The sequence below is a fragment of the Mytilus edulis genome, chromosome 1 (assembly GCF_963676685.1).
Source record: "Mytilus edulis chromosome 1, xbMytEdul2.2, whole genome shotgun sequence".
NCBI lineage: Eukaryota > Metazoa > Mollusca > Bivalvia > Mytilida > Mytilidae > Mytilus > Mytilus edulis.
Genome location: NC_092344.1, coordinates 115,444,434 through 115,461,461, shown reverse-complemented (window position 1 = coordinate 115,461,461; position 17,028 = coordinate 115,444,434). Strand labels below are relative to the sequence as shown.

At 30.9% G+C, this 17,028-nt stretch overlaps 2 protein-coding genes across 4 annotated transcripts in view; one reads left to right on the top strand and one right to left on the bottom strand.

Moving 5' to 3' along the window:
* Positions 1–417: 417 nt before the first annotated feature.
* LOC139501266 (transcription elongation factor 1 homolog) lies at positions 418–6,536 on the bottom strand. Of its 2 annotated transcripts, none has more exons than XM_071290306.1 (4): positions 6,402–6,536; positions 2,852–2,975; positions 1,862–1,932; positions 418–1,185 (listed from the first exon to the last, which is right to left on the bottom strand). In XM_071290306.1, exons 2-4 carry the CDS (start codon positions 2,965–2,967, stop codon positions 1,121–1,123), a joined length of 252 nt encoding a protein of 83 aa, XP_071146407.1. In that variant the 5' UTR covers positions 2,968–2,975; positions 6,402–6,536; the 3' UTR covers positions 418–1,120. The 2 variants fall into 2 exon arrangements, with proteins under 2 accessions (XP_071146407.1, XP_071146399.1); XM_071290298.1 differs by lacking the exon at positions 6,402–6,536 and adding an exon at positions 5,854–5,962.
* The window catches only part of LOC139501254 (DNA repair endonuclease XPF-like), a 29,202-nt gene continuing 18,307 nt past the window's right edge, over positions 6,134–17,028 (top strand). The window contains exons 1-8 of one of the 2 annotated variants that reach the window (XM_071290285.1): positions 6,134–6,378; positions 7,901–7,997; positions 10,903–10,985; positions 11,488–11,610; positions 14,315–14,372; positions 15,420–15,572; positions 15,904–16,017; positions 16,334–16,482. In XM_071290285.1, the coding sequence (XP_071146386.1) occupies positions 6,305–6,378; positions 7,901–7,997; positions 10,903–10,985; positions 11,488–11,610; positions 14,315–14,372; positions 15,420–15,572; positions 15,904–16,017; positions 16,334–16,482 (851 nt within the window). In that variant the 5' untranslated portion in view covers positions 6,134–6,304. The remainder of the gene's footprint in view (positions 6,379–7,900; positions 7,998–10,902; positions 10,986–11,487; positions 11,611–14,314; positions 14,373–15,419; positions 15,573–15,903; positions 16,018–16,333; positions 16,483–17,028) is intronic. The other variant, XM_071290278.1, reaches the window with a different exon arrangement.

Here is a 17,028-nt window from a genome sequence, read left to right as displayed (position 1 = left end):
ATAAAACACATCAAACGAATGGACAACTGTCATATTCTTGACTTGGTACAGGCATTTTCAAATGTAGAAAATGGTGAATTGAACCTGGTTTTATAGCGCTAAACCTCTCACTTGTACGACAGTCGCATCAATTTTCATTGCATGAACAAAATGTCCCAAATGAAGGTGGTACAGTGATCTATTGTTAATTTCTGTGTCATTTAGTCTCTTGTGGAGAGATGTCTCATTGACAATCTTACCACATCTTCAATAACAGACAGGTGCCAATATTATATGTCAAGCTCTAAATCACTTTGGATTTAAAATGAAAATAAAGTAAAAGACTATCAAAGATATATGACAGGTCAATTTAGAGTTGATTAAACCAAATGATTAAGGTATGATTCTTAAACATGTTCAATAACTTGTACTACAATGTATAAGCAAAAGTGTTTATTTTGAAATAATGTATACACAATACATGCTTATGTATTAAAAAAATAAAAACATAAATGATTGATTCAAGGTCATTTTTAACAAGAAAATGCATTGTAAAATATCCATTTTCACCTTGTGTTGTACACAACCTTTGCTTATTTTTTTTTATGAAAATTATAAGTAATATGCATGCAGATGTTTATTTTAATCTGTAGATTAAAGCTATAAATTTTACAGAATTATACAAAAGTATATTTTTTTACAAATTTTTGCTATTGAAAAAGAACATTTATTTTTTCAAATGTTTTATTTTTAGAAATTTGCTTTACGGAAGTTGGAAGTATTGAAATTTTTAAGCTGCATACTTACTTTTTCGTTTAACTAAATAATGATATAAGCCTTCCCAGTTAGAATATATACACCATAACTGAATAAAATTGTTTCATAATTTACTTTTCTTTAACAGTAAGAACTCATTGTCCCAATATCTGGAATTGTTAAAAGGTTTTACAAATAAAACATGCCTGTACATTTTTGAAGATGGCATATTTTGATCTTAGATTTGTAATGAATTGTTACACAATTTACAGTATAACTCATTTAAAATCATCTTTTAAAGAACAATATAAGAGTTCAAAGTTGTTGACAATGTAATCTCCAATTCTGTCACATGATCCATTCCTAACAAACAGCTGTAAAAACTTCACTGATTGGCAGATTCACAAGCATCAATCCAATCACCATATACATCTATTGGTTCAGAGAGATCTGGTCAATTTGTTAAGGTACAACATTTATACAATGATCCTCTGCTTCAGCTACTATTCCTTAGATCCCTACTAAATATTAAACAATGTTAAACAGATGTTATTTACATAAAGATAAAAATACAAGTGTATTTTTATTTGCATCAATTTTCTATATGGCATCTGGAGGAACTATGTGTTTCTTGATCCAACATTAAAAGAGAGTATTTTGTAGATTGTCTTCAACCATCAATCAGTCAATTTTTACACAAGTTTTTGTCCTGTTTTCTCTAATTAAAAGATTTTTGTAAATAGACCATTTAAAATTGAAGATTGCTTTGATTGGTACCCCACCCACCATTTTTTTTTTTTACAAACTTATGGCTAAGTGCATTACAATTATTTTGATAACATGTACAAGTAGGTTTTGGTAAAATTAATATTCATGACCTTATATTTCTTCATACATGCCTGTACGTAAATAAAGTGCACTTTTTTCTTCTTCAGGTACATTGTATAACATTTTTTTAGTTCCTCTATAGAAAATAATAAGGTCTGTGCTTTATGACATTTTTTAGAAGTATAAATAAGATTTAAGCAGGTAAAATAAAGTTCTTCTTAGCATGGTTAGGCACAAGACAATACAAATGCTAAACAGAGCAGATCCTGTTTGTTTCTTGATTTAAATTAAAGGATACAATTAATTGTTGTTTGAAATGCCTCTAGACATACAGTACATGTTATCATTCCAGTGTTTCGTTCTCTATCCCTGAAAAATAGAAATTACATGTCTTCGAATTCACTGTATATGAATTTTTTGCATCAATATATATCTTCTGACATCAGACTCAGACTTCTCTTGAACTGAATTTTAATGTGCGTATTGTTATGCGTTTACTTTTCTACATTGGTTAGAGGTATAGGGGGAGGGTTGAGATCTCACAAACATGTTTAACCCCGTCGCATTTTTGTGCCTGTCCCAAGTCAGGAGCCTCTGGCCTTTGTTAGTCTTGTATTATTTTAATTTTAGTTTCTTGTGTACAATTTGGAAATTAGTATGGCGTTCATTATCACTGGACTAGTATATATTTGTTTAGGGGCCAGCTGAAGGACGCCTCCGGGTGCGGGAATTTCTCGCTACATTGAAGACCTGTTGGTGACCCTCTGCTGTTGTTTTTTATTTGGTCGGGTTGTTGTCTCTTTGACACGTTCCCCATTTCCATTCTCAATTTTATTCATGATATATAGAATACATTGATGCTAACAATATATTTTTTGCATCATTGGCTTTCAAATTTTGGATTTAAGAGTTTCTGATAAAGTACATTCAGAATTTTTCTGAAAAGTGCATCAAACCCACATAATATATAAATATATTACTTTCCCTCTGTAGCACTGAAAATTGGTTTTAGCAAATATTTTATACAATTCCTTGCTTTTGTAACAGTAAGAGCTTCAGGTTTCATCAATCACAGGAAGAGTAAAAAAATAAAAGAATTATTCCATGGGCATTTATATTTAGAAAATGTTGCATTTATTTACTATTGATAGGAAGAGAAAAAATAAATAATTAGGATGGAAAGGACTTAACGCAAAATAAAGTATCTGTGAAAATAAGTTGGTTTACAGTAGTTACAAGTTAATAGTACTCTAGTAGTTCTTTACACACATATATGCATGTATCTTACATTTTACATTCGCATGATTTTTCATGATTACAGAATGGGCAATTGAATTGGGAGTCAAGTGGTTCTACGTTCTTCTTCTTTGGAGGTGCCTTTCTTGCCTTCTTTCTTCTTCCCATTTTGTTTTCTGAAAGAAAAAAGCACATTGAACATACACTGGTTTTCTTTTGAGTGGAAGATCACTTTTCTAAGTCTCTTTCATCTTTGGGGTTGTAAGGTTGCGCTATCTCTTTGATGTTTACCATATTTCCTTTTATTCATTTCAAAGATTTTTCACCTACATGTATATCTTGTAATAATATTTAAGGTGAGTCAAATTCTAGACACCTCTGTATACATGGTATAAGGCCATTTTGGCTTTGTAGAATAATAATTCTGCACCAAAGAAAGACAATTTGGTACTAGAACAAATCAGCAACTTTTGATTGATGGTTCAGCTGTCAGACTATTGATAAATACTTTGAGATGGCCAATATAGTTTTGTTATTTGAGTCGCTGTCTCATTCTCATAAAATACTCTATTATTTCATGTAAAGATTTCATCATGCATGCAAAAATTGAAATTGGTAAAATTCTCATAGAAGGTGCAACTAATGTATATAAAACAAATGCAGTACATGTATTCTAACCTGCTTTAATTTCCCTATTTTATTTAGGGATTTATGATGTAAGAACAGATAACTATCAAGAAAAAAAATGTATTGTTTAATCCTATTTTAATATTAACATTACTCTTTTCTGATATTTTATTTCATCATAATGTTAATTCAAGTATAATTAAGTTTGATCTTTTTTATTTAATAAATTAATCATTGTAATGTTGATAGAAAATATACATCTATTACAATATAGTTGCAATGACCATGATGACAAATATCTGGTAGCGTCTGACTGAAAAACTATCGCAACTGCTTAATAAATTAACCACTCATTTTTAATCCTAAATAAATACAAGTTTTATCATAAAGTAAATATATTTTGACATATAAAATGACCAAAATAAGTGTGATTTATTTCATGTTAAGAATTTTCTATTGGTGTGTAGATTCGGGAATGCAATCAGCATTTTGTTTTCTGTTTGCACTCTGAACCCTTCTGCAATAAAACGAGTGCGATAACAAATTTCAATTGACAGATTTCAAATTCTATACACTGGCATTACTTCAAAACTTTTTTTGAATGACATCATTTTATATTATTAGCAATAGGATAATAGAGAGTAAGTTTTTAACACAGGTCTGTTTCTGTATCGCATCTTTATTAACTATGACTCGACAATAAAATCAGCAACAATTAGACAGTGTCAAATCCATTCAATATACTTATGCTCCTGAAAATATATACACTACAAGGCAAATTTTTACTGTTTTTTTTAAAGTGCTTGACAAATGTTTGAAATCAAGAACAAATATCTTAAATAATTTTATTGGTGTAAATTCCTATACAGAAATGATACCAGCCGACATTTACAATACAAATACAAAAATAAACAAACAAAAAAAAAAAAAAAAAAAAACAACAACCAAACATATTTTCTCAATGATCAAGATAAGAGATACATATTTTATATTTACATTGCGTGGAGGTGTTATTCATACAAAATTATTAATTCAAGCTATTACAATCAGCTTTAATACTATAAAAGCTCTTAACAACATTATGTTTGCTTTAAATGAATGTTCAAATTATACATGTCGCTTATTCCAGCTACACTTACAGTACTAATGTCTGTATCATTACTTTTCAAAATGAAACTAAACTTATCTTGTTCACACATATTAACAAAAGATGGAACTATATTACAAAAGAGTACATTTCTATTAAGTTCTAACGCTTTACACTGAATGAGGAAATGGAACTAATCTTCAATTCCATCCTTACAAATTGGACAAATTCTCTGTTCTAAAGGTGTTCTAGTATATCTTCCAACTTCTATTAGTAATATACTATTACTAATTCTGATTTTTACCATTTTAGAAATAACACTTTTGTTAGTAAAGTAAGTAAGTAAGTATTAGTAAGTAAATTTTATTTAGAGTCGGCATATAAATACATAATAACAGAGAAAACATGAGCTCTGGTGAGCTCTTTAACCGACTATCACATAAAAAAACATGCAGCATCATGCAAATACTACCAAATAAAACTAAAAAAACATGCAATATAATGAAAGCAACTCTATTTGATTTGTGAGTCTCCAGAGTCAAAGTTCATGTGGCAAGCGCCTATATGTGCATTGAAAAGGGTGAATCAGCAAATCACTTGGGATCATAAAATATAACAGACTAAAAGCATAAAAGCAATAAATAAATAAATATAAGCACTAGCATTTAATGGCAGATATATATTTAAAAAAAAATGCATATAATAAGGTCCAGTAGAAGATATTTTTCCAATTCAAAATTATTTTTAACTTTGTGATATGTTTTTAGTTTATTACCATGACTATTACCATTATTAGAGTCACAAAAAAAGAGCTTGTTTCCAGTATTTTATGAATTCCTCTTTTAATTTCTTTTGAAATGAAAAAAAGTATTTTTTCTTTGACATAGTATTTTGATTTTCCCAGACATGCTGAAAACCAAGTTTACCTAATAACACTTTTAATTTTTATACTACAAAAACCATTAGGAAAGTTTAAGTTTTCATTGTATGCTTTCTTTACCATACTCTCACTGTCCATATTAATGATATGAAGCCAGAAGTTAATTGTATTTTTAAGGGCTGACAATAAATACGTCCTTGTTTGAAATGAACGACAATTTACAAAACACATCATTTAAGAAGATTTTTTTAGTTTAAAAATTCAGTAGCACATAATGCAGACATGGTCATGTATCACAGGCACTTGTTTCTAGCCCTATCAACGTGTAAATATAGATGACTATCTTGTTTCACATGTGCTAAGTGTTGGTATCGGTTTTAATAATTTTGCTGTACTCGTGTTTTTAATCTTAATTTACTTATAAGTTAAGAGATAATTTCATTAAATTTTAAGAATTTACATTTCTCAAAAATAACGCCAACTGTTCTTTTCTCTTGTGTGTTATTAGTAGGTCATACAAAAGCTTGGGTGGGGTGAAATATTTGTGCCAATTCAAACGCAAATAAGACTTCACACATTCTTGAACTATATGATAACAATTATTGATATCATTCATATATTACTTCATTAACCTTGCAAAAATGAGGAATTTGTTATTTCAATTACCTCTTATTTAGCGAAAATTTGATTCATATTACAATTATTGATTGTAACATTTTATATATTTTTTCAATAAGTTATCTTTTTATTTTTGTTTTCAAAATGGCTGCGCCCATGATCTCCAAGATGGATTTTGTTGTGAAATAAATGTTTTGCGATGTTCTCTACTTTTTAGAACCGATTAAGATGAACTTAATCAAGGCAAAACAACACAACTTATAGAAATGTGTCAGTAAATTAAGAATGTCTTCATGAAGACCCTGGAATATGAAAACCAGATCTTTTTGGACTCTTTTCATGAAGATGGGCTTCTAATTACAGCAAAGTACGGACTATTATATTACTTACAGTTTGTTTGACTGTATGATTAGATAGTTATAACTACATGGCTTACAATAAAGCATAGGATAAGGCTTGAAACTGGAAAAATCCAGTTTTAGTATAATATTTGTGTTTCGGCCATTCGCATATAGCCGGTTCTCCCTGGTCGCTTCGGCCATGGCATCGAGTCAGTTCGTCCTTGGTCGTTTCGGCCATGTAATAATAGTCATTTCAGCACTTCATTTTTATATAGTTAAACAACATGAACAATAAGGGTGACAGTCTTGTTCCTAAAGGATTTAATTAAATACCATAATCTTGATAATAACTTGAGTCATTTATTTGGAGACCTTTGCCAATCACTTTGACACTTATTTTTTTCACTTTTAGCTTATCCAATTATACGCACATACCAGTGCTTTAAATCAGTTGACATAGACTGAAACTGACTTTATATATAAATCAGTTGTCGAGTTGTCACTGGCTCAGACATACTTTATCTATAATACTAAAATTACGAGGTCCAATTTGTCAGCCTTCATCACGTAAAAACAACGAACCACAGAATTCAACTTTATATATAACTAATATAATACAAAGGTGTAGATTAAAAATTACACCACTCCAGGCCCTTTTGTTATCGCCAATAATTAAGAAGTTCCGGGTCGAGTCCGCTACCGATACCAATAGTATAGTTCCCTGTTACCTATTACCTTATCTGTACGTTCTGCATCTGACAGGCGCACCACCAAACGTTGTATTCAGGATTAATATGCTATATACATGGGTCATAACCACAGGGTTGACACTACTAAATTGTCAAATTGTTACCTATTGTAGTATTTTAATCAGTAAGACTTTCTAAGATAACAATACAAATACTAAAAATCTGGACTAAAAATAAGGCGTATAGGTTCAGTTTTCAATTTGTTAGTGGGCATGACGTAAAACAGCGAAGGAAAGAATTCAACTTTATTTATAACTTATATAGGACAATGCTGTTGATTAAAAATACTCCATTCCAGGACCTTTTGTTTTCCAAATATTTAATATTATTGTTTCAGTTCGACGGGTTAAAACAGAAAGACTTGAAAGCAGAGAAAAACTGTGTATCTTATAATCGGCATGACTTTATCAGATGACAATACTAATACTAAAATAAGGCTTGCGCATAGTTATATACTTTAATTCAGTCACGGACCCGTGATACCACGGGTGTGTTCTAGTATATATAAAAAAAATACACCAATCTAATATATACGTAAACATAATGTACTCTCATGACTTTACACATTTTTACATGTAAATGTTTTACTTATGAATTATAGATCACCTCTCATAACGAGTAATTCTGTTAGAAACAATTAGAAATGAAATTTGACAATTTCATGTGCATCAGTGCATGACCTTTTATTTCTTGTGCAGAACAAAAGGTTTGAATATAGATTATAGAAAAACATTGCGTCCAGCCACATTATATATGATTAAACAAAAAAAAGATTTACATTTTTTTTTTTTTTTTTTAGAGGCTTAGGTGTAGACAGAATACTGCAGAACTTTTTAAAAGTATACAGTGATCCAGCTAATTTAGTTTTGGTGATAAACACAGCATCATCTGAAGAAGTATGTTTAGTACATGTACATATTGCTTAAGAGTTTAACAGCATGAAGAAAGTAATATTTTTTTATTTTTGTTTGACTGTTGCAACAGAAAGAAAAATGTAAACGACAGGACATGTCCATGTTACAGCAAAAGGCAGGACATGTCCATGTTACAGCAAAAGACAGGACATGTCCATGTTACAGCAAATGGCAGGACATGTCCATGTAACAGCAAACGACAGGACATGTCCATGTTACAGCAAAAGACAGGACATGTCCATGTTACAGCAAACGACTGGACATGTCCGTGTTACAGCAAACGACAGGACATGTCCATGTTACAGCAAAAGGCAGGACATGTCCATGTTACAGCAAAAGACAGGACATGTCCATGTTACAGCAAACGACTGGACATGTTCATGTTACAGCAAACGACAGGACATGTCCATGTTACAGCAAACGACAGGACATGTCCATGTTACAGCAAACGACAGGACATGTCCATGTAACAGCAAACGACAGGACATGTCCATGTTACAGCAAACGACAGGACATGTTCATGTTACAGTTAAAGACAGGACATGTCCATGTTACAGCAAAAGACAGGACATGTCCATGTTACAGCAAACGACAGGACATGTCCATGTTACAGTTAAAGACAGGACATGTTCAAGCAAAAGACAGGATATCATCATTAGCAATTATTGTCAAGTTGAAAATTTTCATTTTCCAATAATTTGAACTATACATAAATAAGTCATTTGTTAGTGTTTTCAAGTTTTGTACAGCTATATACACGATATATATACAAATTCTATTGTAAAATCAGAAATTGTCTTCTTAAGACATATTTTAAATCTCACTAGATTTTCCTGCATGACAATTTTGTAATACATGCAGTAAGTGGTCTCAGAAAAAACTTGAAGGCATAAAAATTCAAAGAAACATCTATATTAGGAAGATAATGGTTAGATTCTATGACCGCAAAAATTAAAAAAAAAATTGTCGTATATTGGTATCACATCGTCAGCGTCATCCAAAGACAGATGGTTTCCGGAAAATAACTTTAGTATAAGTAAATAAAATCAATAAAATTTTAACACAATGTTTATAACCACAAAAGGAAGGTTGCGATTGATTTTGGAGGTTATGGTTCAAAAGGTTAAGGAATTAGGGGCGTAAAAAGGGGCCCAAATTAATCATTTTTGTAGTTTGCAGTCAAGTGAATAAATTTCTCTGAAATTATACAAAAGTTTCCATACTTCAAAGGGATGGTTTTGGAGGGTTAAGGCTCAAATCATTTAGTAATAACCAAAGAAGGGGGATTTTTTTTCATTTCAGAAATTAAAAAGATTTTTTTTTCAAAATATTAACAGCATATTCATCAGCATAGTGTATTGCTCAAAAGAAAAAGAAATGTTTTAGTTCATCAGACCACATTCATTCTGTGCCAGAAACCTATGCTGTGTCAACTATTTAATCACAATCAAAGTTCAGACCTGTATCAAGCTTGAATGTTGTGTCCATACTTGCCCCAACTGTTCCGGGTTTCAACCTCTGCAGTCGTATACAGCTGTGCCCTGCAGAGCATCTGGTTATCCTTATTATAATTCCTATGATGAACAAAATAATGGTTGAATATTATATGTGTTCATTTAATTGTTTCGCTTGACGGAGTCAAAAAGCAAGACATAGGTATGCTGTTTCCGACGGCGGCATCAACCATGTATTAGTTTGTGATTTAATAGGTCTAGTTAATAGTGAACCACTAGAAGTAAGTCAAAAATATTTGGTATGCAGTTGTATTAGTATTGGCACATCACATTACCATGGAGATTTATGGCCCTGCCCCCTCAGTTATGGTCTATTGACTTTGAAATTTTGCTTATTTTTGATGTATTAGTTTTGGATTAGGTCGGTTTATGGGGAACCACTAGTGGTAGATCACTGATATTTGGTATTCATTTGTATAAGCATTGGCACATCTCATTTCCATGGAGATTATTTGACCCCACTCCCTCAGTTATGGTTTATTGACTTTGAAATTTTGCTTTGTTTACATGTAATTGTTTGTGTTTAGGTTAGGGAACTACTTGTGATAAGTCGATAGTTTTTAATATGCAGTTGTATTAGCAATGGCACATCTCATTTCCATAGAGATTATTTAGCAATGTACCTTCAGTCATGGTGCATTGACTTTGAATATTTGCAAAACTAACATGTTAAAGTGTTGCTATTTCAATTTCAACATTTGCATTATCAAAATTATAAAAAAGTGAGACATATCTCTGTGATAACAGTTTATTGAAATTGTAACTTCTAATTTGTGTATGTTTCTAAAATTTCAAACATTCAGGATTTGTAACTTGATATTTTTATGCCCCACCTACGATAGTAGAGGGGCATTATGTTTTCTGGTCTGCATCCGTCTGTTCATTCTTTCGTTCTTCCTTGCATCCGTCCGTCTGTCCTGTTTCAGGTTAAAGATTTTGGTCAAGGTAGTTTTTGATGAAGTAGTTGTCCAATCAACTTCAAACATAGTACACATGTTCGCTATGATATGATCTTTCTAATTTAAATGCCAAATAAGATTTTTGACCCCAATTTCAGTCCACTGAACATACAAAATGAAAGTTTCAGGTTAAAATTTTTGGTCAAGGTAGTTTTTGAGGAAGTTGAAGTCCAATCAACTTGAAACTTATTACACATGTTCCTTATGATATGATCTTTCTAATTTAAATTAAAATTTATATGCCACTTTCACGGTTCACTGAACATAGAAAATGATATTGAGAGTGGGTCATCCGTGTACTGTGGATACATTCTTGTTATTAACTTTAATAACTTTATTAAACTATTACTAAACGCAATGTTTTATATTTGTACATAGAATACATAAACATCAGAGTTAAATTTATACTTTTAGGAATATTTCATTGAGAATTTAGAAAGAGAAGGAGTAAAGCCATTACCACGAGTCATAACAAATGAAGTCAGTGTTTCTGAAAGGTATTTATGTTATAATGTTATGTTAATAGCTTATGAGATTTTTGCTGCTAAAGAAAAGTTGTATGTTTTATTGGTATAATGAATATTGATTTTGTTATCAGTAAATTAAGACCAAACTGATATCATTATTATATACATGTGCACATCCAGGGTTCTACAATCTGACAATACCTGTATTTTTGGCAATCAACAAGGTCATGTTTTTCTCTGACTATTAATGACATCTTTCAATAAATTCAGTGGATATGTTGAAATTGCACATTTTCTTTATTTAATAGAAAAAAGACAATGTTGGCAACTAGTATGACAATATAAACTATTTGTACAAGGCTGTATATTGATGATTCCAGAAACTAAAGATCATCAACATCATTTGTCTAAGTGTCTTGTAGAATTATTTGAAAATTGTTTGAAACTTTGAAAAAAGTATAAATAAAAGTATGATTTTGATATGCTTCAGTGTTAAGTAAAATGTATATATAATCTTTTTTTCTATTTTTAGACAAAAAGTTTATTTGGAGGGAGGAGTGTTGTTTATTACGTCCAGAATTCTGGTTGTTGATTTCCTGACAGATCGTATTCCATCAGAACATGTCTCAGGCATACTAGTGTACAGAGCCCACAAGTAAAATAGCTTCATTTTTATTTTGATTCAACTTGTACAGTAACAATCCCTTTCAATATAATTGAAGAGTAGATTGTTTCTTGTTCTGAATTTTTGTATTATATTGAACATTTTTGTATAAAACTAAGTGTGCTAGATCAGCACATGAAAGTATGTCTATTCACAAACAATTTGTTCATCGTGAAAATCTAGGGGAAAAAAACACTTTGAGGTTTAATAATAGACCACTTTGGAGTTATGTTCTTCACCAAAACAGTTCGTCAATTATGTGTGCTATTATGACATCATTTACCAGATAGAGGGAGTGGTCTGTATACTTTCAATATTAAAGTTCATTAAGTGTCTATTTGATCATCATTATGCAGGATAAACTAGAAAAAATGTACCGGTATGTTATGTAGTATACAATTCCCTAATGACAGTAGTGCTGACTATCAATAATAAGAATTTAATTTGTGGAATAACTTATCCAATATAGCATATTTTTTCAACCAGTCCCTCAACATGAGAAGGGAGTGACAATGTCCCTAAGTATTATTAGGCTTTCTAAACTGTTCAAAAATTTCCTGAAATAAGTAAATTGTTCTCAAATTGGTATCATACAATATTTATAGGGGCACTAGCTGTCAAATTTTAATAAAATTCTCATATTTGATTTATAACAATGTAAAATATTTATCCAAACTATACACATGGAAAAAAGTATTGCAACACCAAATTAAAATTGAAATTAAAAAAACACTTTTTATTTTTTTGTGATATAATTTGGTAAAATAGAACAACTTAAACATTATTTAAGTATCACCTGAGTTTAATCAATAAATATCGACTCGATAAGTTTTTATCTGCACATGTAGCTTCTTTACCTGTAAACAGCAAAACAGCTGTTTTTATCCTCATTGTTTTCAACACTTTAAATAACCAAGTTTTTAAAGTTATGTAATTGACACCTTGTAATGGGTCCTCGAAAACTCTAAACTGCAACAAGATGGCAGATTATCAGCATGAGAGAAGCAGGGATGTCGCTGTAACAACTGCACATATTGTTGGGCATCACCATTCCACTATAAGTCGTTTTGAGAATAAAAATCAGGCACTAAACGATTTTAAAGACCTTCCGTGATAAAGAAGACCCCCTAAACCTTTTGCTAGGGAAAATCAAGCATAATGAAGGTTGGTCAGAAGGAAACCCATTGCATACAATACAATCCTAAAAAGAGAGTGGTTGGCATACAGGAGCCTTTTAACAAGAACTGTTCGAGATCGACTCATCGCTACTGGTTATCGTGCGATAAGATCATTTCGGAGACCTTTGCTCACGAACAGACACACAGTTTTCCGTATCCAATGTAGTGCTATGCTCGCTAAAGTTGGAAATAAGCATCGTGAAGGAAGATCCATTGTGCCATTGGAATTCGGTTCATCTTCCTTGGCCCGATCGTAGCCCGGATTTGAACCATATCGAGCATATATGGGACACAATTGGGCGGAAAGTGCGCGAAAGGAAACCCCAGTTCAAACACATCATGAAATAAACAATGCCCTTTATCAGAAATGGTTGCTGCTACCTTAGCAACAAATTAGTCGATTTTTGGCAGGAATCAGAAGACGTTTAGATGCGGTTATCCGTTTGAATGGAGGCTGCGCAGAAAGAACTAATTCTTTGGCGTTTAACGATCAACCATGATGTGAACAGTCATCTGAAGATTAATTTTGAAATGTCTGACATTGTAAAGTTCGACTACAGTAAAAGTTGTAAAATGCATTTTTTTGTACAAAAAACACTTCATTTTGTTATTAATATTGTGGTTATAAAATTATTTTTTTTTAAACATTTTTTGTTCGTTTCAATGCCAATGTTATCATAAACTATGTTTAAAAAATGAAGGTGTTGCAATACTTTTTTCCTTATGTATATTAAAAGTCTAAAATAAACAATTAACAGGGCACGGGCATGACAATACATAGCTTCGTTTCTTGTGTATTTTAGTCTAGACGCCATTTAATTAGTTATTGAGTTGACCTCTAAAGTCATCTGACGACCATATAAGCGATGTAAACATAAATATAGATATAAATAGATTAAGCAAACTCTTGCTGTTGGATTATTCTAGGTCTATTTAATTTCATATTGTAGATGAAAAATAAATGTTTATCATCGTTTTTTCCTGTATAAGAATGATTTTTTTTGGATCGAATCAGTTTATCAAATGATTAACTTTGTTTCACTTTTAATGTTGACATTCTTTTCCTTTAAATACCTTTACACATACAATTCATGTGTTATCCATATCAAGCTAAGGGGTTAAATTGATGTTCACATGAATACAGATTCAATGAGGTAGAATTATTCACTTGCAAGTGAATAATTCATAATCAATGTTTTTTTAGCTTATTTTGACAAAATTGAACCATACTGGCTGCTAAAAGCAAATTATTATTTCACTATTTGCATTTCATTCATGATTGAGCACAAAAAATAATATATGAGATTTTTTATATATCTCGTAGCTAGTCACTAGTGCCCCTTTATATATAATTAGGTCACATTTGGAGATTTGAGTGTGTTTGCATGTATGCTTTACAACAATGTATAAAGCGCATTACATTTATTTATCACAACAGATTATATCTAGAATTTTAATTAATGTTTGCATTATTATTTTTGGCATAATTTTGAAATAATTGGTACATTTTATTTTAGGGTGATTGAATCATGTCAAGAAGCTTTCATTTTACGTTTATACAGACAGAAAAACAAGGTATACCATTGCAAATAACGAAATAGTTTTCTTGTCAATTTCTTGTATAAATTGCATGATTAATTCTATTTATTAAAACATGAGTTTTCACTAAAAATGAGAAGATTTACTCTTTTTAAATGTTTCCTTTATTTTTTATTAACACAGATTCCAGTAAAGTAGAGACAAAAGATACCAAAGGGACATTTAAACTCATAAATTTAAAAAAGTTCCATAAAAAGAGAAAAGAACAAACAATAATATACAATACACATTATAAAAAAACTAACGACTGAGCATCATAAACCCCACACTGGTGATCCTGAAGGGTGATTTTTTTTTATAATGAAGGGAGAAATTTAACAACATATGTGTGGATTGAAAATGCATGAAAATTTGTTTTTACCAGATACATTATTATTTATTGGGTACTAAATTTTATAAGATTAGGTAAACCACTAAATTAAATTTTCAATGAAATATAATTTTTGTATATTAAAGCTTGTATGCAGACTTTGGCCAATACACATATTTAGATAATTAACTTTCTCACATGTCTTTAAGACAACGTTTATTTTTTATCTTGTACCATTAAACTTAATAGGGGCCAAATATGGCACTTACCGAAATTCACTCCTTTAAATGTTTAATGAAGTATAATTTTTGTATAAGCTTGTATCTTGTATGCGGACTTTGGCCAATACACAAATTTAGATATCCACTAAACTACTACTTTTCCTCAATTAACAAAAATTTGAACCCATGAAAATAATTGACAGCATGTGGGAATATATTTATCCAAAGAATTAGTATGTCCATTGTGATTTCTTTCTTGTGGTATCATATAAGATACTGGATATATTACCATCTAAAAATCCATTTCTGATTTTAATAGCACAAAACAAGTTACAAATAAAACAATACAAGATAATGTAGTATCAAAGACTACTGATAGTTTTAATGTGGGAGATTTTTTTGTTGGATCTGTCTTATATTTTTGTAAAACTGCTGAAAAAGCTGAAACAGTAAAACTAAAAATTGTGAATATTTTTTTTTTTATGTTTATAGACAGGATTCATTAAAGCCTTCTCTGACAGTCCACATGCATTTACATCTGGATTTGCTCATGTGGAGCATACCATGAAGAATTTATTTGTCAGAAATCTGTATCTATGGCCAAGGTTTCATGCAAGCGTTGTAGCAACGTTAGAAAAAAATCAGGTATGAAAACTATAATGAAGCAATTCATCAATGGGGTGGCATTATTTAAAAGTCATTGTTTTTGTGGTTAATTTGATAGGTAAAGACATCATTTACTAGGACATGAGAAACACAACCCTCTCAAATATACTTTAGATTGTTATATAGGGCTGTAAATATTTTGTAAATTGTACATTATTCAAGTAGTTTTTTGACACAATGTGTTTCTGAGAAAGAGCATATGGTAAAATTGAGAATGGAAACAGGGAATGATTATTAAACATATGTTTTTCAATTAAAATTCCTATTTAGTCAGCAAACAGAAATTTAACTGTGAGCTTGTATATTTCAGATTGATGTAATAGAAATCCAAGTAAAACTTACATCAACCATGCTGGCCTGTCAAACAGCTCTGTTGGATCTGATTAATGCCTGTATTAAAGAACTGAAAAGATGTACAACTGCAGTGAGTAATTGTACAGTCATTTGTGTTTGATCATTTAAATCAGTTTATGATGCTAGCACACGGTTCCTATAAATAGAAATCAAAAGTACTTTTTCGTTTGATTCTTTCATGTTTTAAAAATGTGTTTTTTCTTAGTTAAAATTTAAATAGTAGTTTTCATGCAATACTGTGGATTAATTTATTTTCTTGGGTATCAGTTTTCATGGATTGAGGAAAGCTTGCATTTCACAACAAAACATTTTAAAGAACAAAGATGCTCACATGGAATAAATTGATGACAAATCTTTGTTTCAATACTATTTTTATTTCTTTAAAGATTGATGCAGATGAAGTTACAGTAGAGAATGCAATCGGTAAATCTTTTGATAAAATCATAAGGTTCCAGCTGGACCCAGTTTGGCATCAACTGGGGTCAAAAACTAAACAGCTTGTGACAGATATCAAGACTCTGAGGCTGATATTGAGGTAGGTCCACCTACATGAAGTCTTGTCATCATTTTGGTGCAGAGATTGAGCTGACATAAATGACATATAGATCTAAAACCAAATAGCTTGAGATAAAGACATATATCCTTATAATTTGTGGGTCCAACTACACTGAAGATTTTTTTTGGTAGGTTGACACCTGTTATGTTTTGAAATATTTCACACATATAAGCTTCTATGAGGTATGCAGTGTCTTATATAATAAGATAATTAGAAATTGGCTCAGCTCAGTTTTTGCTGCTGTAATTCAGTATAAAAACATTCTGTTGAATATATATTTGTAGACCCCACCATAGGCAACAGAGGCATTCAGTGTTACACTTGACCATCTCTCATTCTGTTCTTCTGTCTTTCCATCTCATTTTTGTTACTACACTCTTACTTAATTTTTCCTCATCCAAATTTATGAAACTTATACACAATGCTAAGAACCACAACATGCAGAAAGAGTTCTAATTTGGATTGTTAGTCATTAACTGTTCTAGAGTTATGCCCTTTTTAACCTAGAAAATTGTAAAGATTCAC

What these genes read in the sequence shown, in the direction of transcription:
- LOC139501266 (XM_071290306.1), bottom strand. Translation starts at nt 2,967, where the DNA reads ATGGGAAGAAGAAAGAAGGCAAGAAAGGCACCTCCAAAGAAGAAGAAC. An exon ending in AAATCATGCGAATGTAAAAT is followed by an intron (nt 1,933 to 2,851) that starts GTAAGATACATG and finishes TCTATTTTTCAG; the next exon opens with GGATAGAGAACGAAACACTG. An exon ending in ATTTCAAACAACAATTAATT is followed by an intron (nt 1,186 to 1,861) that starts GTATCCTTTAAT and finishes CAAATTGACCAG; the next exon opens with ATCTCTCTGAACCAATAGAT.